Below are 19,362 nucleotides of genomic sequence, written 5' to 3'. Positions count from 1 at the left end.
CTGTTGCAGCCCAGGCTGGAGTGCGGTGGGATGACCATGGCTCACTGTAGCCTCAACCTCCCAGGCTCCAGCAATCCTCCCACCTCAGCCTCCCAAAGTGTTGGTATTACAGGCATGAGCAACTATGCCTAGCCTAGATATTTAACACATATTCTAATCGTGGCTCTGACTAGTTGTGTGCCACTGGGTAAGTCCCTCAGCCTCTCTGATTCTCATTTTCTCCATCTATAAAAGGGTGATCCTAATCATGCTGGCCATATCGACTTCACAGAACTGTTGTGAGAGTCAACAGAGACAACATATGTGCACCACACTTGGTAGGCTCCAAAGTGCTATAGAAATGCTAATTATTAAGTGTGATTTTATGACAGCTGGGACCAAATGCTTTCTGGAACACACTTGTGATTGTTTACTGAAAACCACAGGAAGGACTGGGGAATTCCCTTCATGAAAAAAAAAGAAAGAAAGAAAATGCTCCAAAGTAAGCGCTGATAGAAACCAGCTCCCACAGAAGGGATTTAAGGCTACCCCAGGGCAGGTCTTTGGTGTCGTGGAGTGTGTGGTGTGGACACCTGCGGTGGGCCCTGTTGGGGAACATCCCCTTCCTCTTCCTACTCCTGCCCAGTGTACGCCCCATTGGCCAGGATGCCCACCTGCCAACCACACTGGAGGAGGCAGAGAATGAGAACACCAGGACTAGACGACCCAGACCTCCAAACCCAGTGCAACACAGTTAATTTTTTTTTTTTTTTGAGCTCTGTTATCCCGGCTGGAGTGCATTGGTGCCAACACATCTCACTGCACCCTCAACTTCCCAGGCTCAAGTGATCCTCTCACCTCAGCCTCCCGAGTAGCTGGGACCACAGGTGTGTTCCACCATGGCTGGCTAATTTTTTTATATTTAGTAGAGATGAAGTCTTTGTTATGTTGCCCAGGTTGGTCTCAAACTCCTGGCCTCAAGTGATCCTCCTGTTTTGGCCTCCCAAAGTGCTGGCATTAGAGGCATGAGCCCCCATGTCCGGCCAGTGACCACCTCTTATGCAGACTTTGGGCATGTTCTACAGACTCTTGGAGCCTCCCTTTATTTATAAATAATAATAGTTGTTGCTTTTAATGGCACTTTGACCACATGCCAGATAACACATTAAGTATTTATCTCATCTAATTATTAAATGAACTCACAAGATACCCAATTTATAGATGGAGAAACAGAGGCCACAGAGGTTAGGGGACATGCCTAAGTCCACATAGGAAGTGAGGGTAGAGTCAGGATTTAAAATCTGTCTGGTTCCGTGTAGGGAGACAGTCTCTCAGAGATATATACATATATATATGTGTATATATATATATTTTTTCGAGACAGAGTCTTGCTCTGTCGCCCAGACTGGAGCGCAGTGACGCAATCTCGGCTCACTGTAAGCTCTGCCTCCCGGGATCACACCATTCTCCTGCCTCAACCTCCTGAGTGGCTGGGACTACAGGCACCTGCCACCATGCCTGGCTAATTTTTTGTGTGTTTTTAGTAGAGACGGGGTTTCACCGTGTTAGCCAGGATGGTCTCGATCTCCTGACCTCGTGATCTGCCCGCCTTGGCCGCCTAGAGTGCTGGGATTACAGGTGTGGGCCACCGCGCCTGGCCAGCAGCCTCTCAGATATTTTCTAGGTCAGATGTTTTATTATTCTAAAAAACAACTCACGTATCAATAGCATGTAGTCATTTTCAAAGGTTATTGTAGAGTGGCTAAGAACCAGCTCTTGAGTTGGCCTGCCTGGGTTCCAATCAGCCTTTGACATTTACTGTGAGACCCTGAAGAGGTCACTTAACCTGTCCAAGACTGTGTTCCCTCATGCCTACAACTGGGATAATGACAATATCTATACAGGGCTCTTGTGAGAACTACCTAAGGTGATATCCTTTAAAGTCCGTGGTACATGGTAAGTGCTCATGAAAGCTTTCCTTTCCTATTAGTTTCCCATTTTATCTAGTTTCCTTTTCTATGCCTCTCCTCTGGCTGCTCTGTAAGAAACCTGTCTCGCACCTGTAACAGTGGTTTTCATATGACATCTGTCTAGTCTAGGGTACCCTGGGGGCCAGTGAGGGAAGACTGAAGAGGCTGGGCTTTGAGGACCCCACTGGCTCCACTGCAGGTCACAGAGCAGACCTGCTTTCATCTGTTCTGTATTTTGGAATTCTGCAAATGATTTGATTAAAAAGAAGGGTTTCCTACTTGAATTTCCTACTTGAGGAAGTGTATAGACAAAAATGAAGGAAACGTGTAACTAAAACGCAACCCTAAAATGCGTACGTTCTCCGTTTCTTACGCTGCCATCCAACCCTACCCTCCAAAGACAAGGCCTCGGATGCACAGCGGTGGGCCAGTGGTTCCGGTTGGGTCTCTCCTCTGGAACAGCGTGTGCATCAAAACAGGTGCTGATCTTGTCAAAAGTACCAGTATCTGGGTCCGCACCATCCTGGTGCGGTCGATCCACTAGCTTTGGGTGGGGACTTGATTTAATAAACTCCAAAGGTGATCTCCCTACAAGTGGTCGGACAGTCACCCTTTCAGAAACACAGGTGGGGACAGAGTGGGTATTTATCTCTAATGCCTTTGAAAACTTTTCAAAAAGTTGAACACTTTTCAAGGGAAATCACTGCAGGATTCCCATACGTAAAACACACCTGGAACTGGAGCCACCTGCGTGAAGGAGGCTTCGCGGAACACCGGAAACACCAGAAACACCAGCCTTTGGGTTTTTCTCAGTGAGAGCCCACAGCGCCTCCTTGTGGACTATCTGATAAACTGGAACCAGTTCTCGCGGGGCTGAAGGACGATCATCACCTGGATGCATCGCCCAGGACCTACACTTGTCAACCCAGGTGGGCTTGTCTCTTTATGCTACCTGATACCCCCATGAGCTTTGTCTGCGTTTGGGCTGAGATTTTCCTGCAATATGCTCCCTCCCCGCAACACTTAATCCTATCCACCCCTTTATTAATCCCACATCTCACTCCAGGGATCTCCTGTAGTCCTCTGACCTCCAGTTGCTGCAGAACATACATTATGTATAATAACATCTTACCCTGTCTTGGTCTTCAGCTGTTTCTGGGACACATATCTCCTCAAATACACTAAAATTAGACTGTCAACTCCTTGGGGCCAGAAACCCCCCTCTCTTTCCCTCATCAGGTTCCTGATCCAGGGGAAATACCCAAGACACATTCGCTAAATCAAAAAACAAATGACTTCGCACCACCTTTCTTGTACTCTCTAATACCAAAAAATCGATATGCACTGTGACTGGCTTTTAAGTTCTTCCTTGTTTCAATTTTGGAGTGTGTAAAAATATGAATGAGCTTTACTGCTCAAAATGTGAACTATTTTGAAAAGCAAAGCAGAGAAGATAACCTCTATATTTCCTTCTTCTTCTTTTTTTTTTTTTTTTGAGATGGAGTCTTGCTCTGTCGCCCAGGCTGATCTTGGCTCACTGCAACCTCCACCTCCCGGGTTCAAGTGATTCCCCTGCCTCAGCCTCCCAAGTAGCTAGGATTACAGATGCCCGCCACCACGCCTAGCTAATTTTTGTATTTTTAGTAGACACCGGGTTTCACCATGCTGGCCAGGCTAGTCTTGAACTCCTGACCTCAGGTGATCCACTCACCTCGGCCTCCCAAAGTGCTGGGATTACAGGCGTGAGCCAACGCGCCCAGCCTACATTTTCTTCTTTTTAACCAAAAGCGTGAACAGCCTCCTGTAGGCCACTGAAAAAAAGGGCTATTTCCCTTTGTAGAATACTCAGTAATATATCTATTAGTTTTACCCAAGTAATTATATTGTTACTACCCTTTTATCCAGAATTCATTTCCATAAGGTACATAATTTTTGTTTTATATTGTGTCAAGATGATTAATGAAAAATTTTAAATGGCTGGTTGTGGTGGCTCATGCCTGTAATCCTAGCACTCTGGGGGGCCAAGGCAGGTGGCTTGCTTCAGCCCAGGAGTTTGAGACCAGTCTGGGCAACATGGCAAAACTGCATCTCTACAAAAGAATAATACAAAACAAATTAGCGAGGAGTGGTGGTGCATGCCTGTAGTCCCAGCTTCTCAGGAGGCTGAGGTAGGAGGATCACTTGAGCCTGGGAGGTGGAGGCTACAGTGAGCCAAGATGGCACCACTGCACTCCAACCTGGGTGACAGAGACCCTGTCTCTAAATAAAGAAATACATTAATTAATTAATTCCCTGCTGATTGTTTTTTTGGGGGGGGGAAGTCAGTCACTTTTACTTTCTGGCTTGTGGAGTTTTGCTTTCTACGCTGTTCAATACACATTTCTTTAATGTATTTTCACATGCATCATAAAATCAACCTTTCACTCACAGCTCTCTGCTTTGCATTCCTTCGTTTTCAACATTCCTATTACTCAAGCCTTCCCGAATTACTCTGCAGTCACACACATTTCACAAATGTCCGGGTTTTGCTTCTTTTTCCTTTATGTGGTTTTCTAATAAATAATGCATTGTTGATTTCTGTTCTTGAGTCCCATGTGAGACTCTCTTCCTGAATTTATGAACCCAGACTGTTGTTATTTCTAATGATGATCTATTTCCTTTTGTTGACCTATTTTATGCTTTTTGGTGTTCTTTTATTACAGGAATTACTCTGTTTTCTTCTACTTTTAAATAAATTTGGGAGATGGGCTGGGTGTGGTGGCTCACGCCTGTAACTTCAGCACTTTGGAAGGCCGAGGCGGGAGGACTGCTTGGGTCCAGGTTCACGACCGGCCTGGGCAACACAGTGAGACCCTATCTCTATTTTAAAAAACAGCAACAACAACAACATATTTAAAAAATAAAAATAAGAAAATAAATTTGGAAGATGAACACATTCTATTTTAATTCTATTAGTAATCAGTAAAACTAGCTTAAAAGCTGAGTCTCCTTTGGTTTTCTTTTGTTTTATAAAAAATGTCTGTGTGTACCTTTGTCAACAGCCTGAATCCTATGGATCACAGGTTCCCCTGGGGAAGATGGGCGTTTGAGTTTGGTTTCTTGTGTTTATAGGGTTCTGGGCAAATTGGGAGGGCAAGACACTATGCCCTCATGGGATGACACTAATTGCTCCAAATTCCAGTGCACGGCTGGGGGTGGTCAGAGAGCTGGCTCCTTCACCCACCCTGGGCTGCTCACCCACAACTGCCTCTCCACTGCCTTCTACTGCTGGGAGTTTTGAGCTTTTGTGTTGGCAGCTAAATACGCTCAGAGTCCCTCCTCCTCAGTTTCTGGCATGTTTCTCCATGACTACCAAATGTTACTAGAATAAGAGGGTGAGACAGAGTTCAGCGAGGGTGGCCATCCTGATCCCTGCTTGCTGCTCTGAGCCTGAGGTGGGGCTGTCTGCTGTGCTCTGTTACCCATGACAAGCACAGGCCTCACCCTGTCAGTCCTCACGGAGACTCAGTTGACTGCTTTTGGTTTGTGAAACACACAATCATGTCGGCCGAGGAAAGGAGGGCTTGTGTCTCTGCCTCATTTCCTCTGCTGCTCAGAGGCAGGGGCAGCCTCACAGGCGACACGGCAGTGGCCCAGGCCTTGGCATTCAGCCTCCAGAGGGTCTTACCTCAAATTGGATCAGCACCGTCCCGCTTTCGAGGCCCTTCTTTAGTTGTGCCATGGACCCCTCCAAAGTGTCCCCACCCTCTGGACACATGGGGAAAATGGCCTCGGGGAAAAGCTGGTTCAGTTCATCTTCAGACTTGAAGTCAGCAAATGAGCGGACAGCTGTAACGTATAAGACAGTGCATCTGACTTGTGCAGCAATACCCGGGTTTATCAGTTTTCCTCAAACAAATCACACCTATGACACCTGAATGCAGATGATTTAAAACATCTTATTAAATGATTAAGCTACACGGTAATCATTTTCACCAAAGATACTACTTCTAGGCGAATGATTCAATACGTATTAATTACACAAAATGACATACTAATCTTCCTGGTTAGTTTTAAATAATGATGTTTAGCACCCAGAGGTTTTCGTCAAAGGTAAAGGAAAGGGAAAGAATGTTTTTTAAAAAGCATATTGTCTCTGCTTGCTCTTTCTGACCTGGTTATTCTTCTACCCATCCCGACTCCCCTTTCTTTCTCAGGTTTTTTCATTTACTTCCCAAAACTGGGCATTTCCCCAGGCATGGGGGTGAGGTCAAAGGCTTTCCCTGTGACACCATCATTCCTCAGAGCTCAATCCCTAACTCAGGGCCATTTCTATGTGGGAGGCTCCCACATAAATACTGAAGTCCTAGCATCTCTTCTGTGCTTCAGTCCTACCTCTTTAGTGCACATTCTCCCTTCATGTTAAATTCAATACAGGTGAAAGCAAAGCTAGGACCCCCCCACCTCCCACCTTGCACAGGATCCGGAGAGATCCAATAAGGCCTCACGGAGGAGGTAGGGTCAGAGCTGGTCCTGGTGGCTCTGGACTGAGAGTTGTAGTAGGAGCAGAGCCGAGGCAGGAGCGCAGCAGTGTGGGGTGTGAGCCACATGTGCGAGGAAGGCAGAGACACAGGGCCAGGGCTTTGCAGACACAACCTCCATTTACTTTCAGTATTTTACAGTTGTGCAGGGTGTTCAAGGAATTTGACATATTATTTTATAGCAACAACTATAAAGACAACAGTGTGATGCTCAGTAGAGGCTGTCCTTCAAACCTCTGCTCCCATCAGGCAGCAATGCAGGTACTTTCCAGTCTAAGCGCCATTGATTGATTGCTTGATTGAGATGGAGTCTTGCTCTGTCACCCAGGCTGGAGTGCACTGGCACGATCTTAGCCCACTGTAACCTCCACTTCTTGGATTCAAGTGATTCTCCTGCCTCAGCCTCCTGAGTAGCTGGGACTATACTCACATGGCACCACACCTGGCTATTGTATTTTTGGTAGAGATGGGGTTTCACCATGTTGGTCAAGCTGGTCTCGAACTCCTGACCTTGGGTGATACAACCGCCTCGGCCTTCCAAAGTGCTGGGATTACAGGTGTGAGCCACTGTGCCCGGCCCCAAGTGCCATTTAATCTTCACAACACCCCTGTGAAGTTGGGACCACTGCTGTCCTCCTCCACACCTGAGCCAGCTGAACCACAGACTGGTTATGTAACTCCTGCAAGGTCCCCAGCCCGCAGAGGCAGAGTGAGGAATCACCCGAGACAGTCAGGCCCTGCTCTCCTCACTGCCTCCCGGACAAAATCAAACATGCATGAATAAAATATCACCCAATCATTTGGGAAGGGGCTGAAAATGCAAATGTCTCCAGGGTCATGCCACTTAGAGAGTGCATGATGTGGGCTGCGCTGGGCCTGGGAGGAATTGGGAGCCAGGGGCTCATGTCCTGTATAAAGAGGGTGGGTGGGCGCTGCCTCCCTCCAGAAGACTGGCCACATGGGGACAGGCTCATGTGGGCAGATCTTCACACTTTTCAAGTGAGAAGCCAAACATTGGGTTATTACCTGAAGATTCTTGATTTTCAAATGTTGGCTAGAAACTCAACATTTTCAAGAGCAGATAAAAGGCTGGAGTAGGCGTGGCTTTGCTAGGGCAGTGTCCCTATGGCTCCGCCCCCCAGGTGGCCATTACCTCTCCTCCTGATCACCAGGGCCAGCTCCCGTGAGTGGGACTCCCGGCTGGCTTTGATGAACATCACCACTTGGTCATGCGTGTGTTCTGAGATGTCCCTGCCATTGATTAACACGATTTGATCCCCTTCGTTCAGCTTAGGAATGCAGGTGTCCGCCTGGGTGGAGGGGAAAAGCGAATTTCTCCCGTTACCATAACACAGTCCTCGGGGGAAGAATGCTGACTCGCTCTGCTCCCAGACACCTGAGACCACGATCAAGTTTGCCTTCTCTCCCTCGGGTAGTACTGTCATTATTTTTATAATACATCTACTGCTATGTGGACATGGTAGTTGGTTGCACGATATAAAGAAGTACTGCTCAGAATATGTTATAAAACATTTCAGAATAAGGCTATAAAAACTGCTGATGCTATTTCTCTGTGGTAGTCAACCTTCACTTATTATAATATAATTATACCATGTCCAGCCTTTTGTTTCCTAGATGTACTGTTAGGAAATGATTTGCCAGCTAGAGGTGAGTATTTATCTGTCTTGCAAAGGTGAAAGCTTTTGTAAGCTTCACAGCAGAGGCAAAAACCATTATGGAGAGAAGCAAGGTACTGAACAGCACAGGAAAGAAAGCCTTCTGAATTTACAGAGACCATAAACAGTAACAAAAGTTAAATGACAAGAGCTTAAGGACTACCTCAGAGTAATCCCAACGTGGTTCACTGTAAGGAGGCACAGTGACTCCTACTGCTTTAAAAAAGCAGATGATTAAAAGGTAACTGTGGAGCCAGGTGAGGTGGCACACACCTGTGGTCCCAGCTACTTGGGAGGCTGAGGCAGGAGGATCGCCTGAGCCTAGTTTGAGGCTGCAGTGATCGCACCATTGCATTCCAGCCTGGGCAACAGAGTGAGACCCTGTCTCTTAAAAAAGAAAAGAAGTGTTAACTATGGAAAGTGATGAACATGTTAATTTGTTTGACTGCAGTACTATATGTATAACAAGACATCATGTTGTACACCTTGAGTATGCACAACAAAAAAATTGAAGGAAAAAATTACTATTATTATTTTAAAAACAATCAAATTTATTTTATTTTATTTTATTTTATTTTATTTTATTTTATTTTAGAGACAGAGTCTCACTCTGTCGCCCAGACTGGACTGCAGCAGCGTGACCTCAGCTCACTGCAACCTCTGCCTCCTGGGTTCAAGGAATTCTCCTGCCTCAGCCTCCTGAGTAGCTGGGATCACACCTGTGCACCACCACGCCCAGCTACTTTTTGCATTTTTTGTAGAGACGGGGTTTCACCCTGTTGGCCAGGCAGGCTGGTCTCAAACTCCTGGCCTCAAGTGATTCACCCGCCTCAGCCTCCCAAAGTGCTGGGATTACAGGTGTGAGCCGCTATGTCTGGCCTAAAATCAATAAAATGAATTTGAAAGAAAAACAAAGCAAATGCTCTTCTTAGGAGGCCTAAACAGAGGATGAGAGGGGCACTGGTGGAAAGACACTGAGAAGAGGCACAGGGTCCACATGCCCACTTAGAGTGAGCAGAACAGCAGACTGCCTACGTTTCCTTCTCTTGAAAAGGACTTCCGAAAATTTAATGTGCACACCAACCACTCAAGGCTCTTGTTAAAAACTCAGATTACGGTTCAGCAGGCCTAAACTGGGGCCAGAGTCTGCATTTCTAATGAGGTCCCAGGTAACACGGGTGCTATGGCTTCAAAGAGCACAGTGAGCAGCAAGATTCTAGAAAACATGGTGACGTGTATCTAAGCACGTTCTTTGCTCTGGCAAAAAAAGAAATGGGACACAGAAACAGAAACCTGTTAGAATTAGGGGAGAACAAACAAACACGGGGAATAACATGGAATGTATTTACTTACAGGTGACTCTGGGTTTATCCTTGATACTACAAGAGGCATCTTTTGATCCACTCCTCCCTGTAAACATTTTAAAGTAAAAAAAAAAAACAAAGTTTTTTAAGTTAAAAAAAACAAACACACACTGGAGTAGCTCACAGCATCAACAACACAACAACATGAAGGTACCAATAAATGTGAGTCTTTGGTACAGCGAGGCTTCAAACTTCACTATGACTGATTAGAATCACATGTCATTTCAGAAATATGGAACAAATTCCTGACCCCTCTGGATGCAGTGGGCTGACCAGGACTCTGTTCAGAAGCCTTCCTCTGCCATCCCCACAGTTCATGAACGAAAAGATGCACTCAGAGAGAGCAAGCTCCTCCTTAAAAATGCAGACGCCCCCAGGAGAGGGACTCCACAGCATATCTTCCGAGTGCTGCTAGAAAAGGGGGCTTTCAGCAGAGGTGAGCAAGGCCTGGGAAAGGGGTGCACCCTGTGAGCGCATCTGGCTGTGAGCGCTGGTCCTCAACACAGCTGCTGAGGCAGATGAGGGCGTGCACGATGGCAGCTGGGGGGTAGGGGACCACCTGCCCTCACTTCATCCTAGAGCAGGGGTGAGTACACGTTTTCTGTAAAGGGCCAGAGAGGCTTTGTGGGAGTGAGGGCTCTGATGCAACTGCTCAACTCTGCAGTCATCAACCCACCAGTAAACAAATAGGTGTGGCTGTTACCAAAAAAACTAGTTACAGAAACAGATGGGATTTGGCCTATGGGTTTAGTTTGCAGATCCTGCTTAAATGTGCCTGGAGGAGAGTGGTGACCCTGCAGGTTGAACTTGAATTGATTTCTCTTATCAGCTTCAGCAATGCTGAGGGGTTCTCTTAACAGCATTCCTGAAGTGGGTAGATCTGTTTGCCAAGTGTGTGCCCTCATCTCTTGGAACCTCAGTATTCATTTGCAAAATGGGTTTAAAAATACTGACCTTACCACTTATTATCAGAACTTAAGAAGGTGCTATGAATCTAGTGCATAGCCAATGCCAGACACAGAGCCGCACTTGGCCTTTGACAGCTGTTAAGGCCACATTAAAAAAACCTCTCAATTCTAGGCTGGGCACGGTGGTTCACACCTGTAATCCCAGCACTTTGGAAGGCCAAACTGAGTAGACTGTTTGAGGCCAGGAGTTTGAGATCAGCTTGGACAACATGGTGAAACCCCATCTCTACAAAAAATATGAAAAATATTAGCAGGGTATGGTGGTGCATTCCTATAGCCCTAGCTGAGGTGGGAGGATCACCCGAGCCTGGGGAGGTCGGTGCTGCAGTGAGCTGCGATCGTGCCACTGCACTCTAGGTTTGGGCGATAGAGTGAGTTTTTTCTCAAAAAAAAAAAAAAGAAAAGCCAAAAAAACTCAAACCAAACAAAAACAAAAAAACTCCCCAACTCTCAATTCTGAGGGTTGAACCAATTTCCTTATGCAGCTCAGGAATGCAGCACATTTCTAAGGCAAATTAAAAACTCACCGAAAGACTGCTTCACAGCACAAAACTTCCTTTATAAATACACAACGTACCTTAAGATTAAATCCAAATTTTCCATCTTCATCTGGTGTGATACGGATCAAGACTAAGTAGCCATCACCATTATCATTCTGGAAAATGTTTGAAAGTGGTCATTTACATCACATTTCTCTCCAGCAGTTGGTGATAAGACATTTTCATTTAGTCAGAGCTACTCAGCTGCCCACAAAGGGTCTAGAAGCCCTGGCCGGGTGGGTCACCCGCCTGCCTGCGCTCGCTCACCTTGTCACAGTAGTACTGGCTGGTATCCTCGGTGGAGCCCCCTTTGGTCACCCTGTGGAAGTCATCTAAAAACTGCTGATCAACGCCGTCAGGTGAGCAGGAGCCTGGAGCATTTGAAGACGGAGACACAGAACTGGATGACTTCTGGGTCCGGTAGCTTTGTGCTGGATTGTTCTCAGATAGACTCCTTCATCATGGGGAATGAGGAGACATTAATAACTGGGTTACTATTTTATTAGAGCAAACACTACTGACTGTAGGGGCCTGGCACCTGGGGGCTATATGTTTCCCTGGAGCCTCAGCTGCATGGGTTGTCAGCAGGATTTGAGTACACTCAGGGCGCAATGACCACCCCTGCCCACATCTGGCCTAGACATTGTCACGTGGTTTTGGAGAAAAAGGATAGGAGGCAGGGTGGATCTGGAAACTGCTGAAAACTCTGCTCCCTTCCCTGCTGCTTTAGAAGGGTGAAAGGGAAATGTGTCCAGCTACTCTGGTGGTTTCATTACTGAACCAGGCTCTGCCAGGGAAGCTCATGCAGATGCACGGCTCATCCCTTCTGAAAGCTTTTTTCCTTCTGTCTAATTTCTACGGATGGTTCTGCTTCATAGGACTCTTGCCTCCTCAAAGGAAACGGGACTGTTGTTGATGTGCATTCAGGAGAATTTATATTATTCCTAGTTGGCATGATTTGCCTGTGACATCCATGAACTGCCACGCTGAGATGTTTCATTTTCCTCTATCTAACATAGTTTCTTCTGTATCGTGGAGCTGCAATGTTCAGTATGGTAGCCAGTAGTCACATGTGGCTACTCAAATTTAAATAAATTAAGACAAGAAACCAGCCACACCTCACAGGCTCACTAGCCACATGTGGCCAGTGGCTCCTGTATGAGACAGTGCAGTTAGAGAACATTCCACCACGGCAAGAAGTCCTGCTGGACAGCGCTGTCTTAGAGAGTTACAGATGATGAGAACTGAACAGACCTTTGTGGTCATTTGTTCTAACTCCCAGTTCACAGATGAAGAAACTGAGGTCAGGAGGGGCTGAGTAACTCGCCCAGGGTCACGGGGCTTTCTCCTCACTTAGCAGACAGAAGCCTGACCGATGTGCGTCCTGAGCCTTTCTTCCCTCTCCAGGCCATGCAGAGCCCACTCCCAAGACCCCCATTTCTAACCCCTCAGGGTCACAGGGAATAACCAACCCTGCTGTCACTGTACAGGACAGGACCCTTGAGTCTCTGCATCACCCACACCAGCCCCTTCCGGAGTCAGAGGCCCAGCACAGATACCTTACAGGGCTGATGAATGTGGGGCTCTCCTACATTCTTAAGACTCTCCCCCACCCTAACCTCATCCAAAGTAAGTGAGGGGAGAAGCGCAGAGACCAAGTCATTCAGTGGAACCCCGACAAAAGACAGCTGCTACCACCTCTTTCTCGACCTTTATTTCAATCCCTTAACCATGGATTTTTCATAAAATTGGTGATTCTCTTTCTCCTAATGAGTTTATATGAGCTTAATTTAAATATAAAATCTGTATCATATTCACACAGAATGATTCATAATCACAATCTATTTGAATAAAATATTCAGTGACAGACCAATGGAGAAACACAGCTATACGTAGGACAAGAGCCTGGCCTTATGGTGTCCAAGTGGCTGGTTGGGGGTAGGGTGTTATGGATGGGAAGACATTTCAGAGAGAGAATATTTTGGAATTGAAGTTGTACACAAGTTTTCAGATTGAAAAAGAATGACTTTCACTGATGTAAAAGCAAGTTTTAAAAAATTTCCCCCAAATACGGCATTTTTGCTAGGTTTCACTGTTTACAAGAGCATCACCTAGTGGCAGAAAGGGCAACTGCTTGGCAGTTACAAAACGAGTTAAAAAGAGTATTTCCAGTTCTCATTCTGTCTGTCTCTGTCTCTGCCTCTGTCTCTCTCTCCCTCCCCACACCCCAGATCCAATTTTTTTTCTTTTGAGACAGGGTAATGCTCTGTTGCCCAGGCTGCAGTGCCGTTTCGTGACCACAGCTCACTGCAGCCTTGATGATCTGACTCAAGAGATCTTCCTATCTTGGTCTCTTGAGTAGCTGGGACCACAGGCATTCGCCATGTCCAACTAATTTTGATTTCTTTTTTTTTTTGAGATGGAGTCTCACTCTGTCACCAGGCTGGAGTGCAGTGGTGCAATCTCGGCTCACTGCAACCTCCGCCTCCCGGGTTCAAGTGATTCTCCAGCCTCAGCCTCCTAAGTAACTGGGACTACAGGTGCCCGCCACTACGCTTGGCTAATTTTTTATATTTTTAGTAGAGATGGGGCTTTACCACGTTGGCCAGGATGGTCTCGATCTCTTGACCTCATGATCCACCCGCCTTGGCCCCAAAGTGCTGGGATTACAGCCGTGAGCCACGGCGCCTGGCCTTTTAAACATTGTTTGTAGACATAGGGTCTCACTATGTTGCCTAGGCTGGTCTAGAACTCCTGGTCTCAAGCAATCCTCCTGCACTGGCCTCCCTAAGTGCTGGGATTACAGGTGTGAGCCACCATCCCCAGCCCTATTTTTCTTTCTTGATTCAAAACTCAATGGTCTGTCTAAACCAGCCCATGGTATTAAATGACAACAGTACTACTACTATTACTACTGCTGCTAGTACTAATACTATATTCCAAGTCATTTTATGCCCCAACCTATTTTTCTTTTTCTTTTTTGAGACAGAGTCTCGCTCTGTCGCTCAAGCTGGAGTGCAGTGGCGTGGTCTCGGCTCACTGCAAACTCCACCCCTGGGTTCACGCCATTCTCCTGCCTCAGCCTCCTGTGTACCTGGGACTACAGGCGCCCACTACCATGCCCGGTTAATTTTTTCTTTTTTTGTACTTTTTGTATTTTTAGTAGAGACGGGGTTTCACCATGTTAGTCAGAATGGTCTCGATCTCCTGACCTCCTGATCTGCCTGCCTTGGCCTCCCAAAGTGCTGGGATTACAGGCGTGAGCCACTGCGCCTGGCCTGCCCTAACCTATTTTCTAAGCAGGGTTGGAGGGCTTACTCTCAGTCATTTATTTCAACAAATGGCTGATTTTTGGCCTGCTCAACTGTGTACACAAGTGCTCTGTAGGGCGTGGTGATGTTTTAGTTCAGTGTGCAAGATGGACAGACAGACGAGGAAGAGGACATCAAATCAGGAGATGCAATGAGTATGTGGCAGCTGGCCACAGCACAGGGTGGCCAGGGGTGAAGGCACCAAAGCCTTAGTGTCTCCTCCATCGCTGGGCAGAATGCAGTGTGGCGGAGGAGCGCAGGGGAGCCTCCCCATGAATTCCACAAGTGGAGGGAAGAAAGGGACAGGATGCGGGATGCAAGAAGACGGTGAGGGTGGGATGGAGCCAATGACTAGCGGGAGGAAGGGAAGGAGCAGGAGAAGTTTGTCCCTGAGGCAGGATGGGGAGACACCGTGGAGGAGCCAGTGTGGGACTGACCACACCCTGGTTTTGGGGAGAAAGGGGCAGAGACAGAGAAATGTGAGACACAGACTCACCATCAGTCAGACAAACAAGTATTCACCCTCTAGAAAACACATGCTTCCGAACTGTAAAGGCAGCAGGCATCAGAAAGAAACACACCCATGAAAGAAACACTCCTCAAGAAGCTCTCCCGAAACCCTGGAGAATTACAAAGACCTCCCCACCCCCCCGCCTGTGAAAGGGGGCAAAGTCCTGCTCTCAGATTGCAGTGTGAAGGAACAGGGGCCCTGTTTTGGGAGCTTCTCAAGGTCAGGAGACCCTCGTGCTCTTTCCGTTCCTCTCCTAGTGCTCGGAACACAGGACCAGGCACACAGGGAGTGCTCAACTGAAATGCTGAGTGAATGAAGAATAAAACTTCTTGGCAAGGTACCAAGAGGATCACTCGAGGTAACTGGGTGAGTTATGCTAAAAGAGCAAGGAGTTTACTCAGAAATCTGGAAGCTCAGGTGCAAAGAGAAGGCGGGTTAAATGGTTCTCAGCATCTGCAAGATCAGAGCTTCTGAGAATGTGCTGTGCACACAAATCAGCTGGGGTCCTGCTGAACGCAGAGTATGATTCGGCCGGCCTGTGTGGGTCTGAGATTCTGCATTCTGACCAGCTCTCAGGTGCTGCAGCTGCTGGCCTGTGGCCACAGCTGGAATAGCATGGCGCTAGAGGAACGCATACCAGTTCCCCCAGAGGGCAGTTTCTTCTGAATAAAATTCCTGGAGAAATGTCCCACATGGCTCCTTACATAAGGGTCCTTGAGTGACAGAAAGAAGACTGTCTTCCCATACAGATTGTTATGACATGGAGACGGTCTCCACAGGAAACAGCTCATCTGGGGCTGTAATAAATGCCAAGGGCACAAGATCAAAGTGGCAGAAGGGATATGGTTCAGGTATGGTGCTTTCTGAGCTCGCAGTCTCTTTCCTGCTGGAACAATAGATCATGAATCTGACTAGGCTTCCCCTACAGATATCAGACACCTCATTGGCAAGAAAGCACTTGCTAAACCTCAGTCAATTCATCCCTGAATCCTCTGAGGGGAATTTCTCATTGACAGATGTCCTGCAGGGGCACCTACCACCTAGTCCTGCTCACAGGTGACGGTTACGAAACTTGTCAAAGTAAGTATGTTTGAGTTCTTGGGGTACAGATAAATATGGTGTGATGTCGCTCATGTGATACGGACACATGGTGTGGAAGTGGCAGAGGGGGCTTCCCATTGTGAAAACTTAGGAGTTTGTATCCCGGAGTCCCATCCAGTTTCATCTAACCATTTGTCCGCCCATCCGTCCATCTGTCCATCCATCCATCCATCCACCCACCCACCCACCCACCCATCCATCCACCATCCATCCATCCAGTCATTGAATGTCTATTAAATGCCAAATACCCATGTCAGGTTTTAAGGAAGGAGAGGTGAATAGGGCACTATCCCTGCCCTCAAAGAATTGTCCACAGGAGAAGAAATACAATTAACCAAGTAATAATATTATCATGCTACAGTGGAGATGCTCAGATGTCTAGGGTACCGTGTGAGGCCAGGAGAGGCTTCCTGGAGCAGGTGCACTTGAGCTTGAGTTTGAAAGATGAATTAATAGGAGATTGAACAGGCAGTTAAGTGGGAAAAAGAAGGCATTCAGGCAAAACATTGATAATAACAAACAAACAAAAGCAGCAGCACAGGTAAAGGCAGGAAATGTTGAAAAAGCAGATAAAAGGTATTTAAGCAGGGAGTGACATTCTTGGATGTGTATTTCAGAATGATAAATTTGCTATTCTTGTGAAGCATGGTGTGGAAGGAGGTGACACCAAAGACGGGGACGGTTTGGACACGACTGAGCTAGACTGTGCAAGAGACGATGGTGGCTGCATGGGGGCAGTGCAGTGGGGATGGCGGAGGAATCAAACACAAGAGATGTCTGGGAAGTAGAATCAACAAGATGAGAAATGGCATAAGGACAGTGAAAGAAAAGGAGGAGTGAGGGATGACTGATGTTTCCAACAGGTGCAAACCGGGTAGTATTGAAACAATGGCCTCCCCTTACCAAAACACAGGAACAGCCATGAGCTGGACACCAACATGAGTAGCTGAGACTGGATCATGCTGGATTTCAGGTATTTTAGACGTCCACATCCAAGTGGGCCCAAACAAGAAGGCAAGGTTCAAGGAAAAGGGACATAAACACTCTGAACAAAACCCTGTCCCTGCCTGGTGTCCTCTGAGAGGGACATGTAGAATGGTATGCAGATCCTTCCTCCACATTCAGATCTGGTGCCACCCTCTAGAAGGGCTCACCTGCACTTGGAGAATGGTGGTTACGAGGGTGATGCGTGGAAAGTGACTACATTGGAATTGTCTAGCTGAAGGAATAGTAACCAAGGCTGGCAGGTGGAACTGGGAACAGACACCATCTGTGTTGTCCTGAGAGTTCAAGGCAGGAAGCTTGATGCTGAGTCAGTGTCAAGGAGGCTTCCAGCACAGCTTGGGAAGAACAGTGGGCACCTGGGTTGTCTAATGACAGAGCACACTGCTGCACTATAAGGGACTCTCCATTGCTGGCAGGGAGCTCAGGCCTGGGGGGATCCACAGTAGGGTTGGGGGAATTCCTACACTGCCGCCAAAGCTGAAGAAGGGGAATCCCCTAGGTTCCTTCTAATGAACAGAGTTTTTATTTTTATTTTTGAGATAAGGTCTCACTCCAATGCCAAGCTTGGAGTGCAGTGGTGTGACTACAGCTCACTGCAGCCTCAACCTCCTGGGCTCAAGTGTTTCTCTCACCTTAGCCTCCTGAGTAGCTAGGACAACAGGCAGACAACATTGTGCCCAGCTAATTTTTGTATGCTTTGTAGAAATGGGGTTTTGCGATGTTGCCCAGGCTGGTTTTGAACTCTTGGGATCAAGCAATCTGCCCAGCATGACCTCCCGAAGTATTGGGATTATAGGCGTGAGCCACTACGCCTGGCCGGCACAGAATTTTTGAAATAAAAAGCCATGGCTGCCCCCCATCCCATGGAAGAAGGCAGGCTCTAAGGAAAGAGGCAAACAGCAAAAAGTTATGCAGACATGAAGCCCCATCCACTCGGAGGGTGTCATGCTGGTGACCCATCAAGACAACTGTGATAAAATAGCAACTGGAAAGTTTCTCTAGTACAACTCTGAGCTTGTCTACAACGTGTTTCCCCCAGTTTCTGTTCTGCACGTCTCTTTCTTTAGGGAACATCCTCTCCCTTTTATCTCGGTGGAGAGTGGTAGGTTTTTCATTTCTGCCATGAAGGAAACTTACTTCTCTGCAGAATTTGGTCTTCACTTGGAAGCAGGGAAAGGAACACACAATGGCTGATAGAACCTTGGGAGCAACAAAAGAGTACAGCCTACTTGGGCACAAAGCAAACTGCCAAGGATTCGTAACTATAATCATCAACTTTGCTGTGCTGCTATAAATATGGAACAAACCAGCAAGTGACTCATCCGCTAAGATGGCACTCAGGCAGCCTGAGCTGCGCCATTCTGGGTTTACAGCCAAATCTAACCGCTCTTTTTCTTTCTTCCTCTCTTTCTTCTCTTTTAAACGAGTATGGAACATCACACTTAATTCTTCTTCTTAAAAGGAACCCTCCTCGCTGTCTGTGATATTATTCATCTGATTTCTCTGACAGAATGCTTCTTTTTGCCTCTTAACACAAATCTGCTGTATAAAACATGTCAAACATTTCTTAAACATTTTGCAAATACTCACAGAAACGAACGAACAGGTTTTTTCCTCTCACCAAGTACAGACCAGTCTGTACTTCTTACCTGGGGCAATGGGGGTCCCCAGACCCTCAGGAGGGCCAGCCTCCTCTGAAGACTCAGCACGAAGTGGCTTCCCACCAGCAGGAAGAGGTCTCCTACCTAACAGAGGTGGCAGGGGCTGCTTTTCTAGCTGCTCACCCCACTTGCAGAGGACAGTCACTAACTTGACCGCCTGACATGTCTATTGTCAGTACACCTGGCAAAACCTTGCAAGGAAGCCTGCCTTTGAACCACCGTTATTTGCTATTCTTAACATTTAGGTGCAAGGTAAGAAGTGCCCCAAGATGACACATTTTACAAGGTCTCAAGAAGGGGTTTCAAGAAGAATCACTGTGCAATGTGTAGGAACGAGCAGGGCCAGAAATCACTTACATCAAACAGTGCTTGAGGGAGCGAATTTTAAATCTTATTTAATTTTAATGAACTGAACTGTAAATAGTCCTATGGAGCTGGTGGCTCCTGTACTGGACTATAAAGGTCTAGATGCTCTGTGATGGGACTGCAGACCACAGGAGGAAAATCTGATGTAGGACACATACTGTTCCCTAAGCCCCCTTCTCCTTTCACCAAAGCGACAGAGCCCTGGAGTGTGGCAGTGCAGTCTGATAATGTGCTATTTGCCCAGCTGGCCTGGAGGCTCCTGAAACAACTTCTCTAATTTGCTCTGGCGTTCCCCTCAATGACCAGCCAAGGATGTAGAAAGGGTACCCCTGGACTCGGGAATGAATGCAAGCCCTCCAAAGCGTCCACATGTCACTGGACAGAATGCATC

General features: G+C 47.1%; 1 protein-coding gene across 2 annotated transcripts in view; it reads right to left on the bottom strand.

The window, feature by feature from the left end:
• The window catches only part of PTPN3 (protein tyrosine phosphatase non-receptor type 3), an 85,866-nt gene that overhangs the window by 21,394 nt on the left and 45,110 nt on the right, over nt 1-19,362 (bottom strand). For both annotated transcript variants that reach the window (XM_023202146.1, XM_023202136.1), the window contains 5 exons: nt 11,284-11,470; nt 11,055-11,132; nt 9,499-9,555; nt 7,623-7,779; nt 5,617-5,777 (listed from right to left, as the gene is read on the bottom strand). In XM_023202146.1, coding sequence (XP_023057914.1) covers nt 5,617-5,777; nt 7,623-7,779; nt 9,499-9,555; nt 11,055-11,132; nt 11,284-11,470 — 640 coding nt within the window. The remainder of the gene's footprint in view (nt 1-5,616; nt 5,778-7,622; nt 7,780-9,498; nt 9,556-11,054; nt 11,133-11,283; nt 11,471-19,362) is intronic.

This window comes from Piliocolobus tephrosceles, chromosome 14 (genome assembly GCF_002776525.5).
Source record: "Piliocolobus tephrosceles isolate RC106 chromosome 14, ASM277652v3, whole genome shotgun sequence".
Classification (NCBI taxonomy): Eukaryota; Metazoa; Chordata; class Mammalia; order Primates; family Cercopithecidae; genus Piliocolobus; species Piliocolobus tephrosceles.
Note: the sequence above shows the minus strand (reverse complement) of the source record. Positions and strands in the feature narration are given on the sequence as shown.